At 43.6% G+C, this 18497-nt stretch overlaps 3 protein-coding genes across 3 annotated transcripts; 1 reads left to right on the forward strand and 2 right to left on the reverse strand.

Moving 5' to 3' along the window:
• Positions 1–2012: 2012 nt before the first annotated feature.
• LOC123147479 (pre-mRNA-splicing factor SLU7) lies at positions 2013–5862 on the reverse strand. Its single transcript, XM_044566737.1, has 9 exons — positions 5692–5862; positions 5279–5442; positions 5072–5184; positions 4480–4890; positions 4224–4359; positions 3812–4111; positions 3011–3227; positions 2543–2646; positions 2013–2450 (listed from the first exon to the last, which is right to left on the reverse strand). The coding sequence occupies exons 1-9, from the start codon at positions 5705–5707 to the stop codon at positions 2304–2306; spliced, it is 1608 nt and encodes a 535-aa protein (XP_044422672.1). The 5' UTR covers positions 5708–5862; the 3' UTR covers positions 2013–2303.
• A 106-nt stretch (positions 5863–5968) lies between these two features.
• Positions 5969–9450, forward strand: LOC123147480 (uncharacterized). Its single transcript, XM_044566738.1, has 10 exons — positions 5969–6256; positions 6352–6448; positions 6542–6646; positions 6751–6828; positions 7225–7280; positions 7678–7735; positions 8337–8462; positions 8597–8692; positions 8825–8896; positions 9057–9450. The coding sequence occupies exons 1-10, from the start codon at positions 6126–6128 to the stop codon at positions 9117–9119; spliced, it is 882 nt and encodes a 293-aa protein (XP_044422673.1). The 5' UTR covers positions 5969–6125; the 3' UTR covers positions 9120–9450.
• A 1154-nt stretch (positions 9451–10604) lies between these two features.
• Positions 10605–13330, reverse strand: LOC123147481 (uncharacterized membrane protein YuiD). The gene is made up of 5 exons (XM_044566740.1): positions 13030–13330; positions 12775–12931; positions 11863–11913; positions 11167–11259; positions 10605–10955 (listed from the first exon to the last, which is right to left on the reverse strand). Exons 1-5 carry the CDS (start codon positions 13170–13172, stop codon positions 10878–10880), a joined length of 522 nt encoding a protein of 173 aa, XP_044422675.1. The 5' UTR covers positions 13173–13330; the 3' UTR covers positions 10605–10877.
• Between the last annotated feature and the right edge of the window lie 5167 nt (positions 13331–18497).

Raw genomic sequence — 18497 nt, forward strand, 5'->3', positions numbered from 1 at the left:
ATCTAAACAGACTGATGAGGCAATGTTGATAGGGTGTGGAGAAGGGTAAAAGAAAAATGGCTTGGTTGAATTGGGATAAAATGGTGCGACCTAAATCAAAGGGTGGTATGGGTTTTAGGGGTATGTGTGCCTTCAACCAAGCGTTGTTAGCCAAGCAAGCTTGGTGTCTGATTGATGCTCCTAAAAGTTTGTGTGCTCGCCTGCGAGCCAAATATTATCGCAATGGGAATTTATTGGGCATTGTTTTCACTGGCAACACGTCAGTAGAATGGAAGGGAATCGAGCATGGGCTAGCCCTAGCAACACATGGAGTTATCTGTAGGGTTGGAAGCGATGCCTCGATCGGGAATTGGCTGGATCCTTGGATTCTGCGAGGACCCGTGTTCCGGCCTGTCACACCGAAGAGGAATTGCAGATTTTTTGGGTGGTAATGGTTCTTGGAATTCTCAGGCTATGGATGTTGTGGAAATTTTGAAAATTCGCACTTCACCCCGACAACACCAAGACTTCATTGCTTGGCAATTGGAGCAGAGTGGCAAGTTATAGTCCGGAGTGCTTATCGGTTGGCGACTAGAGAACATGATGAAGCCTTTGTTGTGGTGCTATCAGTAGTCATCCTGATGGCGAACCCCTAGTGGAGTTTGATTTGGAAGGCTTCTGTTTCGCAAAAGATGAAATTATGATGTGGAAAGTTGCGACTAGGGCTAGTGACCAATCATGGCAAGGTTGTACATCATTTAGCCACGACAGCCACATGCCCGGTTTGTGGCAAGGAGGACGAAGCAAGCTTTCATGCACTTGTTACTTGCAGCCATGTTGTGAACCTATGAAGCCATATGAGAGTCATTTGGCCCCTTCCTGAGAGGAGTACCTTGGTGATATTGCGGTTGATTGGCTGCTACATGTACTTGCGAGATGCTCTGAAAGATCGCGAGATACAGTGATTATGCTTGTTTGGCGCATTTGGCAAGTTACGATCGAACGTCACATGGGAAGGAGGCCACCATGGTGGAAGCTTCGGTCGTTTCTTGGTCGGTTATATGTAATCGATTTGCAATGCTTGCAAACAAGGAAATTCATGTGTACGAGACATGGAACGAGGTGAAGCAAAAACCTGCCCCCCCCCCCCCCCCCCCCCCCTCACCCCCACCCACCTTGGGCACTACCACCGGCAGACAATGCTGCCATCTCTGTGGATGGATCATTTCTGGTAGCAGACGGTACGTTAGGGGCAGGTATGATTCTGAGAAGACATCACAGAAGCGTCATTTTCGCAGCATACCGATACTTTGTCATTTTTAGAGCATATCAATACTTTGTTTCATTGCAATGATGTGTTGGAGGCAGAGACACGTGCGCCCATGCAAGGTATGACTCTTGCCATACAGCATACTGACCTTCACTGGTGGTCCAATTGGATTCGTCTATTGCTTTGTCCATTTTCACTAGTGATGGCCTAGACTGCTCGGTCTATGGTTATCTTGTAGCTGAGATCAAGACACTTATGAAAGACTGGAAGTTATAAAATAGAGTTGAAGATCGTCTGACATATTATAGACTAATTGAGTGTAGAAGTGATGTGTGACTACACAAAGACGCACCTTGTATTAAGAAGCTTACAAAATAAGAGTTGGAGATTGTCCGGCATATTATAGCTAGCTGAGTGTAGCACTGATAGTCACATAGGTCCACCATATATTGAAGAGCTAGTGCCTCTTGAAATTATTTTGGAATAAAACTCTCATATTCCCACCCACAAAAAAGATCACAGAAGAACTTTATAATTCCGCATACGAGCATTATCGTGTATTCATCGTACTTCTGTTTGGAACACAAAGTTGCTTCTAGTCTGAACACAAAGTTGCTTCTAGTCTAGTACTAGAAGCTACAGCACGAGAGATATTCCCCTCATAATGGTAGGAGAAATTTGATGACTACAAAGTGAAGATCCACGAGCCTGAGTTGATGGCGCCGATCATCACTTCCACAGAAAATCATGCGACTCACAGATCTAGCAAGAAGCACTTATTACTCGTTTACGGTACAAATATCCATATGAGTGGCGTATGCCATGGTTACCAGGAAGGAGGTTACAAAGAACATATGAGAACAAACTTCGTTCTGCCTTTGGACATCAAGCGATCATATCTGTACTTCACAACATCAGTAACTCACGAGCTGGCATGCCATCCCATCCCGTCTTCCTAGACACCCAGAGAATACAGACACAACAATCCGGCAAAGGATGGACAGGCAGCAGAAGGAGTTCAGGCATAGGCCACGCAACCAGGGGACATGAAAGCCTAATTGAGAAAATCTTTCATAGGATCGTCGTGGCGGACTCTTGTCATACGGTAGGCCTCCATGTCTTCCGCAGTGACCTCGTCATTCCACTTCACATTGTACTTTCTCTTTCTTTCGTCCATCTCTTCCTTCTTCCTCTTTGCCTCCTATAGAAAAAGTAACAGAACTTTAGCACCAGCAACAATGATGAATCAACAAACAAGAAATATGCAAAGGTGGATGAATAAGAGATGCTAACCTTCTTTAAGGATTCCTCAAGCAACTTCTGGTCGAGAACAAGATCCTGAGGAATATCTGTTCCCCAAGTGGCTAGTTTCTTTTCTTCTTGTCGTACAGGTTCCTCTGCACCAAGTAATTCAAGTTAACTTAGATGTTCACGACCATGGTGGAGTAACACCTCAGTTGATTTATAACAGTATAAATTAGGCTAACATGAATAAACTGAAATCTGGGACTACTTTCTTAAGAACTAGACAAGTTTCAGATAAATAAATAGGAGAACCACCTTCTTCTCTCATAAAACAGATCGCTGTTCAGTTGACTATAGCGTGACCTAATATTTAATGCAATTTGGTGCTTTTTTCAACAGCAATGGTTTTATCCTATGACTATGCTAAAGATACGATGTCACGACTTTTTCCACTTTAGAGTGCAACATTATATCTATGGATGCACAAATATAAGCCAAAATAATTTCTCAACACACCTTCGGCAGCCTCCTTGCGGGCCATATTTTCCCTCATCAAATCAGCTGATGCTTCAGCAGCCTCGATTCCAGCAAGGCCTGTGCAATAACTATTTTTAATAGTCTGCTTGCAGCACTTATAGCCCCATTGATGATCTTTCCACCATGAACCCCACACTGTTGTGTGGTTATTAATTAGGACATCCTCTTCATATTTGCTCTTAGGAAGAGCTACATCCTGTAGAATAATTTTTTTCTATACATTAGACCTCAAGACTGAGAAATAGTGTGAACAATTTAACTAGAATCATAGCATCCAATCTTAACCGTGGTAACAAAATAGCTGGCATCAAGTAAAAGAAAATGCAGTTCTAAATTTATTTTAAATGACAAAGCAATAGCCAATACTATATGGTAGTCACAACTGACATGAGAGCCCTGGAAAACTACATAAACAACATTTTATTTTGAGAAGTTTAGGAGACACATGGTTAATTTTTGGTATCCGATGACACCCATCGCTTACGACTGCATATTTCAAACCTCAAGAATAACATCATCTTTCATGCAACCGGCTGCAGTTAGCTGGCCTTCTCAGGTCTAGGATTGTACAGTGCATATAAAATTATCTATAGTGAAACCATAGGGTGCTGTATATGGTGTGAGGTCAAGAAAATAGTCACACTCGCACCATATAATTGATGTGAATCTTCAAAACATTATAATCAAAACACAACCTCACATCACAGTAACAGAAGAACAGCAAATGATTATAAAGGTATATAATTATTAATGCACAGCACTCAGTATTTATGTACCAACCTGTCCTTTGATTATGCGACCAGTCCGGTCATACTCAATCTCTTTTTCACTTTGCCCAAGAAGAAGCTCACGAGGGATTGGTTCGTCAGATGCAGCATTCCCATACTTCTCCATAATTTTGTCCTTGCTTTCAGATTTCAACTTCTCCTTCTTGATCTTGAAACTCTTGTACAGTAGTTCAGCTTGAGATGGAGCTGCTTGCATATGGAAATCCTGCCCCTTGTCAAAAGCCTCCCATGCATGGACATTGAGTTGCTTGAACTCAAGAGCTTGTCCACTAAGTCTATTTTGGTTATCACCCTGCATCATAACAATATATCAGAATACTGAAGCTGATAGCATAGCCAAGCGGAGATTTGACGGAACTATGAACAGTGTAAGAAATTTAACTTGTATGTTCTCTATCACTTACCACATAGAATTTATCATTGGGGTCTGCATCTGGCAAAGGATCCTCACGCATCGAGCGGGTTTTTGGATCATAATATGCAGAGTTCACATCAAGATTCAGAAGATACTTTGCAGTGTCTTCTCTGATACGCAAATTCCTGTGAAGATCAATAATAAACATATGCATCAGAACCGATTCTTCATACATCTCAGGTTCACATGACCTAATATAATCTAGAATTTTGAAGGGACAACATTTGTTTCCAACAAGGACATACCTAACAGTTCCAGTGCTTCCACCGCCTGTTGTGCGCACACGCTTCTCTACCTTAGCAAAATCCATTTGAGCGCTCTCATCAACTTTAGCCTCATCTATCTTCAGGCCATCTTCTTCATCCTCTTCACTGCCCACATTCTCACCATCCTGCTCACCATCCTTCTCCTCGAGCTTCTTGAGCTGTTGTTCTTTCAGGAACTTTTTCCTGGCCTCTTCTCTAGCTTCATAATCTTGGATAACACGAGTGTAGGTTGATGTGTCATAACCATTCCAACGGTCACGCTTGCCATCATAATCAAGCTCAAACGACTCGACTTTCTCATCTGGTGCTATATTCATATTGGTATATTTAGCTCCAACATTCCGAGGTCGATCCATGCATGCCTTCTTATTGTGAGTCATGGCTCCACAGCTGAAATATCAAGAGACATTATCTGTAAGAAATGCTTCACTACAGAGTCCAAAGAACATTCATGCTAAGTACTTTAGGACTTCATTATGAAGTCGCGGTAAGGACTAACAAGAAAATCCACATAACGATGAGCATCAGTGCTGGACGAAAACTAGCAGCATGAGATGAACACCGCACTTACTTTTCGCAAGCGCCTTTTCTGTATTTGTTGGCCTGGAAAAGCCTGGCACCCCTATCGTACCACGCTTTTGTGTAATTCGGATCCGACTTCCATTTCCGCTGATGCTTCAAACTCTGAAACCCATCCAACCAACAAATCAGGGATCCACTAACCAAATCATCCCACACCGCAAAAACTAGAATTTTAATAGGGCACAAAACAACTTACCGGCTTCTCGGCGTTGAGATACCATGGGGCCGAGGACATATACTGCGGGATGTGAGGGTTAATCTCGTTTCCATCCTCGTCGACTTCGGCAGGGGCGAGCCCCGCCTTACGCGCCTCCTCAAGCTCGAGCTGCTTCCGGTGGTCCTCACGAGACTTGAACGATACTGCCATAAACGCAAAAATCACACAGCTAAGATAACTGTCGACGGTAATCCGACACCCCGATCAGAAATTAGGCAACGAAAAGCCCTCGCGGCTCCCAGCGAAACCCTAATTCCCTTCGAATCGAAACCGATTATGCCGCAGAATATGTCCCCGGATCTAAAATCGGAGAGAGTCCGCGCGGTTCACGATGCGAAATCCGCACCGGCGAGAACCGAAATAGGGTTAGGGTTTCGGGAAGATCGACTCACCTGAAGCGGTCGCCATGGCGCCTGCCTCTTCTAGTCTCGCCGGCGCTACGCGGCGGCGGCGACGAACGGCGCCGAGATAACGAGAGACGACGAGGAAAGAGAGGAACGCACCCAAACGAATTTGGAGGATTTTTTTTCTTTTCTTTGCGGTGCCAGTTATTATGCGTGGCGGCTAACCCGCAATGGTCCGACTCGGAAGCCGGGAGCCCACGGTGGTTACCGCCATAGTGAGAAACGTGGACCGTCAAAGCCCAGTAATCCATCCCGGCTCGTTCGGGGCTAGGGAAGAGCCCACAAAGGCCCAACTGCGGCGCCCCAACCCCACCTTCCGCAACGACCCACACAGATAGGACTCGCCGGCTGCTTCGCCGTCCCCTCGCCGTCGCGTCGCGCACAGGCTCTGAAACCCTACGCACCAAAACCGGCCACTCCCAATGGCGGCCGCGACGGCGACCGCTGCCGCACCGGCCGTGTTCGCCCCGGCGCTCGTCTCTCCCCTATCGCGCCGCGCCTTCTTCCCGCTCCCCCGTCGCGCCGGCCAGCCCGCCATCCCTCGGTCGCTGCGGTAATCCCGTACCACCTCGCCCTTTTTCTCTGTATTTTATTGAGGATTTACGGCTGGACGCGATAAATCCTTTTAATTTTTGCCGGGAACTGAAGGCTCTTGGCGTCGGCGTCCCCGAGGAGATGCGGGGTGGCCGTGAATGCGGCGGCGGCAGGGGCCGCTGACTTCAGCGACGATGAGAGCTCTTATGAGGTAGACGCTGAAATGGGCTACATGACCAGATTTCTGTCTAATATTGTGCACTTGCTGAACCTGTGTTTTGATTTTCTGCTGTTTCGGTGTTAGATTCTGGGCATTACCCCACTCGATAGCTTCGACAACATGAAGCTAGCATACAAGAGGAAGCGCAAGGAAGCAGAGGAGACAGGAGATGAGGACTTCTTGGCCAAGGTTACGCGCTGTATTGAAGATTGACTGATTGTTTGATTTTGGCTTGCACGCCTTATTAGTTTTGTTGTGGTGCACTAATAATGGTGGAGCTATTGGGATTTCAGCTGGAGAAAGCGTATGACACTGTGATGATGCAGCAGCTGCAGTATAGGAAGAAGGGGGTCACATATGGATCGGTTCAGGTTGGCTGTTATGGCATGCATGGATACTGATTTTTCATAATTGGGACATTCACAAATTACAAGATTCACATTGCATTTGTTCCATATGTAGATGTTTTAGATATATCCTATTTGTAGAAGGATAGAATGGAGTAACTAGACATATCCTATAGAAGGCATTGTCAGTCAAAGGTACGGTGCGGTTATAACTGCATTGTAAATATCCTAGGAAATGTACAGATGGATAGACTTGTAGGTTGAAACCATCTAAGTCCTTTCCTACTAATGTTCTCCACTTAATATGATTTTCTTCATTACTTGTCTCATTTACTTTCTGAATGTCAGGTATCAAAGGATATGTTCTCCACTTAATATGATTTTCTTCATTACTTGTCTCATTTACTTTCTGAATGTCAGGTATCAAAGGATATCAAGTACGCTGACAATCAACCAATAGTTCCTTGGGGACCTAGGTACATTTAAAAAGTTCAATATAAGGAATTTCTGTTTCCTTTTTCCGTCGACATTATTTTTGTGGGTTCACTTAATTTTTGTGATACACGTTATGAAAATGGCAAATTCATTCTCTTTATTACCCATGAACATCGTCATGAGAATGTTACTGGACAATTTTAACTCAGCAAGTCAGCATGATAAGCAGGCCTATCCCACAAGCGTGCATTGCCCTGTTTAATTCAGCCTTCTCCATGTTCATGCGTTTAATTTGATACCAAGGACCAATACTCTTATTCTGTATGGGCAGCACAACTTTTTTGTGACAAGGATATGTGCACCAAGCACTTGTAATTTGAATTAAACAGCAGCATGCATGTGAAGTTAATACTATTGATAAACTTATGCATCTTGCAGACCCTCCAAATCAGCAGTACAGGATGTGCGCATAAATATGGCAATATCAGCAGCAATTGTATGATCTTAACACATTCCTAGCTATTACTGGTCTATTCACTATCATGTTTTTATGCTTTTCAGTGTCTACTTTCTGGTTATTGTGACTATCACGTCGATATGATTATTCTCATAACAAATTAGATTGATTTAAAGTTACCAACTCTAAATATACTTAGGATAAGTTGTAATGCTTGAGCGTGCATTTGAAATTTCTGCATGCATGTTAATTTAGTGTTGTTATCAGTTAAGAAGTTACACCATCCTCCTAGTTAAAAGCAGATGTCGTATTAGCCTAAAAGTCTGGTGTTCAATACTTCTCATTTTGTGTTCTTCGGGTAATGTTTCCATTAAAATGCCCTTCTTAAGTATTGAATGCTATGAATTGCCTCTCTGAATGTCTTCACCGAAGTCTTTGTCTAAATGCTCCTATGTCTCCCTGGCCAATTTATTAAGGCCTAACATATAAAAAACTAAGGTGTTGACACTTTCCTCATCTTGTGTGCCCAAAGTTCAAATGCATCTATTTGGGCAAATGAAATTATGTTTATGGATATTTATTCGTTGACTAGAAGTGTATCTTTATTTTGCAAAAGATGTTAATTTCAGTTATATTGCAGGTTGTTTGCATTGCTATCATCGGTAATGCAGACTGGAAGCCTTTGCAGTTCTTGTGTTTTGCTTTCTTCTACAGAATACTTCAGAAGCTGAGGGTTACTGAGCCACCAATAACTCCAATATATAATGTGAGACCATTTCCTAGTCACTTACTAGCCTATAGTTAGCACATTACTGTACGGTGTTGAACCATTGTTGTCTGCGTGCATTTTATATGTATTCAGGAGTTTAACATAATCACATTTTCTGGTGCTTTCTGCAGGAGTATGGTGAGGTTGAGGGAAGAGGGGTACGAATGGCAAAACGTGTATTCCGCGCTTTGGGTTTGATATTTGGATGTGTATTCGCTGCGTCCCTGGTCAGTGGTGTTATCTTACACAATGCATTGCCGCTAGATTCTTCTTGGGTTTTCCTGCTGCAATGTTATCTACGACCGCTTGTAGTTTTTATTTGCATTTTGGCTGACTATTCTGTCTGATATTCTTTTCAGGGTTATACAATAGCTCTTAACTTGGTTGAGTTATCTTGGCAGCAGACTCCCCGTATTGTTTATTACTACCAGGTATAGTTAACATCAGTAACATGTTCATGGAGGGTAGCGTTCCATGTCAACAACATGCACATGCATGCTGGCTAGATTAACTTTTCGTCCTTGGCTGCATCACATCATCTAATGCTCACTTGTGATGTTTTAAATTATTGTGTGTAATTATTTGTTTCAGGAGTTGATTGTTACAGCAGCTGCCTCTGTTCTGCTGTGCATCACGGCTTCGTACTACCGGTAAACAGTACTGGAGGAGTTATATCCTGGCTTAGAAAACCTTTGGATGTTAGGACGAGGTGGGCAGCTTTCGGTGAGAGACTCCACACTTGTGTAGTGGTGCCACATTAGGGAAAAGCCAAGACGCGGACACAAATTTTTGAAATATACGTACTTGTGCCAGCATTTGAGGTAGAGAATTTTGGGTGCCTGCTTTTGTTTGAACAATTGTGGAACTTACTGTGCAAAAGGCGATGACTGGTGAACATATTTTGTGTGCATATCTAGCGGCGTAATGTATGAAGTTGAAAACATATCTGATTCTTATCCGTATGAAGACTGATGGGTCCTTTTAAGCCTTGTGCTTGTGGTTTGTTTTGGTATTGTCGGCAAACATGGCTTACTTTGTATTGTACTCCCTCCGTTCCAAGTTAATTGTAGTTCTAGGTTTGTCCTAAGTCTATCTTCTTTGACTTTGACCAAGTCTAGTGAAGTTGTAGGCTTGTCATAATTGAGTACTCCCTTCTGTTCCATAATATAAGAGCGTGTGTGGTCTCAAAAACGCTTTTATATTATGGAAAGGAGGGAGTACCTGCTTGTGGCAGCTAGTCTGGTCGAGGTTGTTTGGTTGATGCCCACAGCAGCCCTGCCAATCCATCGGCACGCCAAAATATTGGTGACCGATTTGGCCGCCAGCATCTCGCCCTGGAATTGGCTATCGAGTGAACTGGAAAGCGCCAATGGGCTTTGGCAAGCCAAAAATTTGGAGCCCAACCACACGGATACCAATGCAGCGGTCAACGCCAAAAAATTGGCTGGGCAGCTCACGGTAGCGATCCAAACACACCGGTGCAAAGCAGCACATCTCCAAATCGGAAGCTGCACAAAATTCGTACAGTTTGCAATTACTCAGTTAACCACTAGATAAGGAAAGATAAAACAGTCAATGTCCAGCATCTTTTGTGTAGGAGTAACGGTTTTCCAGCGCTCACTAACAAAAGTTCATTCTTAACCAAGGTGTTTTTTCAAGCCCTAGGCGCTGAGCAAAAGTTGTGCCTCTGCTTAGTGCAATGACACCTTAAGCGCTGAGGTCAGGGAACGGGAACTCACGGTCCAGCCACAGCGCTAGGTCGGGGAAGAAAGCCCGATGCGCAAGGTCTGACTTGCTCTCCTTTGTTCCCCTCACCCACTCTCCTTTGACTAACCCTAGGCGTCCAGCGCTTACCTAAAGGCGAAGCGGCAGGCCTCTGCTAAGCGCTTAAGCACGCCTAGTGCGCTCAATTTTTCACTGTTCTTAACTGAAGAAATACATAACCAAAGCGTTTGACACAGTTGCGTTGAGACTTGAAATTTTGAACAGATTTTCGCCCCTCTCTGGTTTCAACCAAGAGAACTGTCACACGTGTACCAAACCAAAAAACTTTGGAGTACCAAAGGGTTCCGATTGTCTTGTACTTCTATTCAATTAGAACCAACTGATTCGGAAGGAAAAAAAAAAACAACCAAGAAATAGTTAAATGGTATGCTTTATAGCTACCAAATTTCACATCAACAACATCAGAATATAACAAAATGGTTATTTGCCAGTTAGTTACAAAAGAATGGGACAGTTTCTCTCTTTCTCGAGAAGCTGAATTGCAGCAAAGTAAATACACCTATACAAAAAGCATCATCTAGAACAAGCTGGCCTCCTGAAACCATAAACCCAATTTGTATGTATTCTAACACTTCAATGCAAGTAATGCTGAAGCTATGGAGACCGTGCATCCACCGGTCAAGAGAATCAACCACTATTACCAAGCCCAGCCATCATCCCCGTAAATGTGGCTACTGCAAATCCAAGCACCGCGCCAGCAAAAACCTGATAAGATACAAGTCAATAAATACATATGTGACACCAAGAATGTTGAATGTGTCCCATGGTTTCGTGCACTTTCATCAGGTAAGAAGCAAATATGATGGGATAGGGACTATCACTTCATGCACTTGTGTGCAAGTACCATGTGTTAGTTCATGAAGAATTAGGCATTCATCTTCCTTAGCATGGTTGATAAGGGAGCAACAGATCAAACCTGAGGAGGTGTGTGTCCTATGAGCTCTCGCAACGGTCTTGTTTCAGCAAGTGGATGCTCTGATGGTAGCTCGTATACAATTTGATTCAAGACCTAGAAATATATTTAAAACAAGTTATAACTGAAAGGAGATAGAAGCATCACCAGAAGAGCAGAAAAATAGTGAATATACTAAACTGAAAATTATGGTGCTTCCCAGGTTATGCATATGGACTTAATAATAGCATGGCCTTTTAACTAAAGGCACAGATCACCAATTACTTCTGTGGTGAAATGTTACTCCATGAGCTATTTAAGTGGACATAATTTGTTGGTGATCACCTAATTTGTTACTTCAAATAATGTTACTCCTTCTGTGGTAAAATGTTACTTCAAATAGCGAGTATAATTTGTTGTATGAGCTATTTAAGTGGACATAAGCAACAAAACAAGCAAGGAAGTACATACGGTACTTACTAATGAGACTACAAAGTGTTACAACATGTCAACAATGCAACAAAGCCTAGATTGTTCTAGGCTTCCAGCTAGATTTGCACTTTTCTAGCTGAATAAGAGACCGTAGTTTTAGCAATGGGCCACCACTTGCCATTCATAAAGTCGTTCGTTGCTACCAGTATTTATTTGACATGATCCTTTGCGTCCATAAATTATTTTACTTTTGAGTAGTTACAAATATTTGAAGGTTTCAGATAGTACCTCTGCTTGCCTCCCTGCATGTAGCCTAACACCAAAAGCATCATACATCACCTGCAAATTTGCATTGCCAGAAAGATGGCTTTAGCGAAGATGATGAAAAAAAAAGTAGCGCATATGTAATACAGAGTGCTGCATTTTCTGAAGATGGCATGGAATCATAAGCAACATGACAAGCTCGTCGGGATACCACTATGCAAGACGTAGGGGAGTTAAAAAAAATAAAAATACAGCCGTGAGATTAGGCGGAGAGACTATCTGTTTGTATGGCTGTACCTTGTGATGAACTCCTCCACACGATTGATTTTCAGTACTACTTATACACAAGTAGGGGTGATTTTCTCATGCTTGCTACTGTCCTACTTTCTACTCCCTCCATTCCTAAATATAAGTCTTTTTAGACATTTCAAATGGACTACAACATACGAATGTATGTAGACATATTTTAGAGTGTAGATTCACTCATTTTGCTCCGTATGTAGTCACTTGTTGAAATCTCTAAAAAGACTTATATTTAGGAACGGAGGGAGTACTTGTTTGCTCAAGTTCGCAAACAAAGTAAGACAATATCATCACCATGGCCACACCATGCCCCCAACCGCATATATTATCCTCTATGTAATCAGAGATTTCAGGTGTTTAAGGCGCTTGCATTTTCTTCTCATGTGTACTGTACTTTCTATTATAGTAATGACTGAACCAAGATATGCCGTCTTTAGGTTTTCTACTAAAACTTCAGTCTTGACTAAAATTTAGCTACTGAAGTGATCCAAGAAATGAACGAAATGATGTGTAGGTTTACCAAATTATTTACCAGAAAAGGATACTACTCGTCAGATCGAGGACCCATCATCGAAAGATCCAACATTTCTAACAGCTAGAACAATCAAGACTCAAGAGAGAAACAGCGCTAACCACAGAGGCGAAGATGGCAGCGGTGGCGAAGAGCGAGCTGCTGAACCCTTCCTGTAGGCCGACGGCGACTGCGAGCGCGGTGACGGTGGCCGAGTGCGAAGACGGCATCCCCCCGGACCCCACAAGCTGCTTCGCGTCCCACCGGTTCTCCTTGTACCTACACACGCGCTCACGGATCCCGTGACGGAGAGCTCAGATCCAGCCGGCGCCGGATGGCAGGGTAGGGCGGGTGAAGCGTGCGAGAGAGAGGCGTACCATGTGGTGAAGACCTTGATGGACTGGGCGATGGCGAAGGCCAGCACGGCGGCGATGAGCGGGCAGTTGCCGAACACGGCCAGGTAGGAGAAGGCGGGCGACGCCGCGGGCGGAGGCTGCGCGGCGGAGGCGGCGTCTCCCATCGCGGCCGGCTGGTTCTAGAAGCTTCCACCCTCCGCCTCTTCCTCCTTGCGAGAAGAGAAGATCCGGGTCGGCTCCGACACGCTCACCCGCCGCGGTGCAGTCGACCCAGTCAGTCCTAGGCGAGGTGCCGGCGATTGGAGATTTTGGAAGCGTCCGAGCTGGCAAAATGGGCCCGGGCAGCTGTTAGGGTTGATGGACAAGTCACCATATCATGTGACCGCATCTCAAAATTCAAATTTGCAAAGTCCAATGGTGCTGGGAACCAGGGAAAAAGACAATTTAGTGGTGATGGGAATCAAGGGAAGGGTTCGCGAGGGCAGAAGAAAGCACCTCAAGTTGAGGAGGAGAGAAGGGGCTAGAAATCGCAAAATCGTTTTATGAAATGCTCGCACATTTCGAGAGCTTACACATATACTCCCTCCATTCCAAATTACTCATGACGAGTAATTTGGAACAGAGAGAGTACTACAAGAAAAATGATGGGCCATGTGTTGGAGCAATGCAACGCAGTCAGCGCAGGTAGTAAGTTGTCAGTATTTTTAGCTATATATGGTCAGCTTTTTTGAGGTGAAGACATCTCAGTGGATGACTAACAAATCATTGGATGCGATGATGACTGTTTTTCGTGACTGTTACTTGGTTGTGTCTGAGATGTCACACATCTATAGTAAAGTAAAGAATTTTCTTTGTGCGGTTGGAATTAAATATGATGTGATCCATGTTTGCAAGAATAATTGTGTTCTATGCTGAAAGGATTACGCCAACTTAAGTGAATGCCCAAAATGTAAATCATCAAGATGGAAAGATGGTGATGCAGTGAAAGGGATTCCTCATAAGGTTTTGAGACATTTTCCAATTATATCAAGATGCAGAGGTTGTTTCATAATGCTCAAACAAAAGAGAATGTACTGTGGCATTCTAGGAATTAGGAGTATAAAGATCTGAATGTAATGAGTCATCCATCTCATGGTAGTGACTGAACAAGTTTCAATAAGAAACACAAAGATTTTGCTGTTGAGCTGAGAAACATTAGTCTTGGCTTAGATACATATGGATTCAACCCAGTTGGCCACCAGAGCGGCACATATAGCATGTGGCCAGTGCTTGTTATCCCTTGCGACATGCCGCCAAATGTCTCGATCAAATAATCAAACTACATCATGGTCTTGCTCATCCCAGGTCCAAAAGGTCTTAGAAAGAATTTTGATGTATTCATGGAGCCTGTTGTGGAGGAACTTCAAAAGCTATGGAGGGGTATTCTCACTTGAGACCTATATAGCAGGTCACCAACTGATTTCATTCTACATGATGTTATAATTTGGTGCGCCCATGATTATCCGGCTTTGCACACTATGTTAGGGCGAACGACACATGGTTACAATGCATGTGTTCACCGTGACAAGAATCCGCTGTCATTCGTAATACTTAGCAAGGTCTGTTACATTGGATACCGCCATTTCCTTGACAAGGACGAGCCGCGTCTTCAAAAATACCGAAAAGTTGTGTTCAGAGCCGATCATGAAAATCGTAATGCGCCAATGAGGCTCACCGGCGAGGAGTTGCAGGAGGAATTAAAGAAGGTCGGGCATATTACACTAGAAAACCATCCCGATAATGGTAGCGGGGAAAGGAAGCATGAGACGCAGAAGATAGATTAATGTTTACCTGGACGGCCACTTTGTGGGACTTGGAGTATTGGACAGTTTTGGATCTGCGGCATAATCTTGATGCGATGCATATCGAGAAAATATATGTGACAGCACTATCGGCACACTTCTTAATAGGGATAAATGTTGAAGGCAAGACAAAAGATACCTTAAAATCTAGGGTTGATTTGACACACATGTGTATCAGATCTGATTTGTATGTGAAAGATGATGGTGCATCACGTCTTGGACAAGAAAAAAAGAATTCTGCAAGGTCCTATCACGTGTGAGATTCCCATATGCATTTGCTTCCAACCCCGAAAAGAGAATCAGTGGAGATGGAACCAAGGTAGAAGGGTTGAAAACTCATGACTGTCACGTCCTACTTCAAAGGGTTTTACCTATTCTCCTTAGAGGATTGCTACGCCCTGACTTATACAGAGCAGTTGCAGCATTGGAAAAATTCTTCCGGGAACTCTGCAGTAGAAATATCATGATATATAGATGTTGTGGAGCATCTTAAAAACCAGGTACCAAGTATCTATGTGACCTTGAGAAGATATATCCTCCAGCCTTCTTTGATGTGATGGTGCATTTGGTTGTTCGTCTACCTGATGAGGCACTACTTAGAGGTCCAGTACAGTATGGATAGATGTACCATATTGAAAAGCGGTTAGGCACTTTCAAGGGCTATGATAGGAACAGAGCTAGACCCGAGGGTTCCATTAGAGAGGCCTACATTGCTACAGAAGCATTGACACTCTTCTCAAGATAAATTGAAACAACTAATCAGCCTAGCAAAAAGGTGGGCGAAAAAAATCCAGAGCTCAATGTTTTCGATCCTGCTGTTTGAGTAACAGGGAAGAGTCGACAAGATGACAAACCTAAAGATTTGGACAATATGGTTTGGTATGTGTTGAATAACTGTCCTGAGATTATGCCGTATATCGAGTAAGTGCTACTACAACTTATACATTGTAATCTACTAAACTTGCATCACATCTTATATATTTAGATATTTGACGTGATCACTATGTTCTGCATCATGTACAAAGAGGAGTTACTGGCGCAAAATCCAAGAAACGGGTTAGGGAAGGATTTGCGAAATGGTTGAAGAGCTGTGTAAGCTGAAGTGTCGTTTTTTTAATATATTGAGTACATAAGATGATCAACTTGTCTAATTTCTAACCATAGGTTAAGAAGATGCGGAAGGAGGGACAGGTAGTTAGTGATACCCTTTACGCACTAGCAACGGGTCCTGATACTTGGGTAAGATATTATGCATCTCGCGTTGTTGGAGATGTGCGCTATAACACTCTTGCACATGAAGAAGGTAGGAAGACACAAAACAGTGCCACCATGAGCACGGATACGCACCAGAAAGTGGCAACTGAAATGTATGCTAACATAACAGACATTGTTCAGTTGCAGTATATCTCAAGTTTCGAGGTTCATCAGTGTGTGGTTCTGTTTTGCTATTGTTGGTATAACCAGTTTGCCAACATCTCAAAACCCAAAGTGGATGCTTATTTCAAAGCCATGGATGTCAAGGCGCCGCACCACACCGACGAGCCTTATATTTTGGAAAATCAAGCAAAACATATATTTTCTTGGAAGACACAGTTTCAGGTAACCAAGGTTGGAGAGTATTGCAAAAGTTTGAGCAGAGGAATTTGTTTCATGAATTTGTACAACAAGATGGTGCTTACACTACTACTTAAGCGCTGAGGAACTCATTTCATGTGCCACCATGGATGTTTATGATACGTTTGAGGACCAACACATCAATAAGCTTGGAGAAAAGATTGGCTGTCAGGGTGTGGAAGTAGATGAGTTGATCAATAAGCAACCAACGTTCAAGGACATTGATGGTGAGAAGAAGATGACACATGGTGAAGATGTCGACACTGTTGATGCGGATGATGATTAGATTGTTTTTTTTTGTATTTTCATGTGAGAAGATGACTTATTATCTATGTGAATTTGTGTTTGCTGATTGCATGATGATTGAAACCTGATGAAGTTATTGTTTAGTATTTTGCAGTGAGAACATCACTTATTATGTATGTTGATTTGTGTTTGGTGATTGTATGATGACTGAAACATGATTATATTGTTTTTTAGTAGTACTCGTATTTTGTTGTGAAACTTGTATTTGATGAGTGCATGTGACGCCCTCGATTCAATCGTACACTAATCATACACGCAAATGTGTACGATCAAGATCAAGGACTCATGGGGAGATATCACGACACAACTCTAGACACAAATTAAAATAATACAAGCTTTATATTACAAGCCAGGGGCCTCGAGGGCTTGAATACATAAGATTGAATACACAAGAGTCAGCGGAAGCAACAATATCTGAGTACAGACATAGGTTAGACAAGTTTTCCTTAAGAAGGCTAGCACAAAAGCAACAACGATCGAAAAAGGCAAGGCCTCCTGCCTGGGAGCCTCCTAACTACTCCTGGTCGTCGGCGGCCTTCACGTAGTAGTAGGCACCCTCGGGGTTGTAGTAGTCATCAGTGGTGTCATCTGGATCCTGGGCTCCACCATCTGGTTGCGACATCCAAGAGGAACAGAAAAGGGAGAAAAGAGGGAGCAAAGCAACTATGAGTACTCATCCAAAGTAATCAGCAAGCAAGGATCTACATTACATATGCATTGGTGTCAATGAAATGAGTAGTGTATGTGGGCTGAACTGCAGAATGCCAGAATAGAGGGGAGAGCTTAGTCCTATCGAAGACTAGCATCTTCAGCATCTTCAGCGGTCTTGCAGCATTAGAAGAGTGCAGAGTAGCATAAAGTAAAGTAGTAGTAGTGTTATCAACCTCGGCCAGAGGTCCTTTCTCGACTCCCTATGAGAAAGCAATCCCAGAGCCATATTATCCATTTCTCATCTCAAGTATCCAGTTCTAGTTGTATCGATCAGGATACAACTCCAAGTGTCTGTTACTGTGGGACAGGCTATCGATAGATGTTTTCTTCCCTACAGGGGTGCACCAACTTACCCACCACGCCCGATTTACTCCCGCCAGGCACACTTTCCTGGGTCATGCCCGGCCTCGGCCAAACAATACGCCGCTGTTGACACACAAACACGTCATGTGTACCCTCGACGTCGGGGGTGATGCACCGCAGCTCACGTCGAAGGAGACCCGACCGATAGCGTGATAAGCAAGACAATCAGCGGGCGCTTTTGAAGATCCGAAACCCCACACGCCCGGGAGGGACCCCGTCAGGGAGTGCGGCGGCTATGGGCTGCCCTAGGTCGATTCGCTCGCCCCTAGAGCCTCGTGGATCGCTGCCCTCCAACGCGAAGAACGAACGAATAATGGGAAAGAAAGATACAAGGGCAGGGGATAAAGATAGATGAACACAAAAGTGTAATAGATTGATTGGTTCGATTGGTGTTGTTCAATCGGCCATCACCCCAACATATATAAGAGGCGGCTGGACTTCCCGTACAAGCAAAGGATTCATATAGGCTTTCCTTACAAAACATTACATCAATTCACGTCCTAGAGTCCTAATTCTATTCCAACTCGGATTCAGTCTGAATCTGGCCCAACTTCTGTCTTCCTCCTTGCGCGGGCCGCCGAGCTTGCATATGACCTCCGATCAAGACGGCCCAAATACGAAACTTGTGTGCCTCGACGATATGAACAATTCTTA

The sequence above is a fragment of the Triticum aestivum genome, chromosome 7A, assembly GCF_018294505.1.
Source record: "Triticum aestivum cultivar Chinese Spring chromosome 7A, IWGSC CS RefSeq v2.1, whole genome shotgun sequence".
Lineage (NCBI taxonomy): Eukaryota > Viridiplantae > Streptophyta > Magnoliopsida > Poales > Poaceae > Triticum > Triticum aestivum.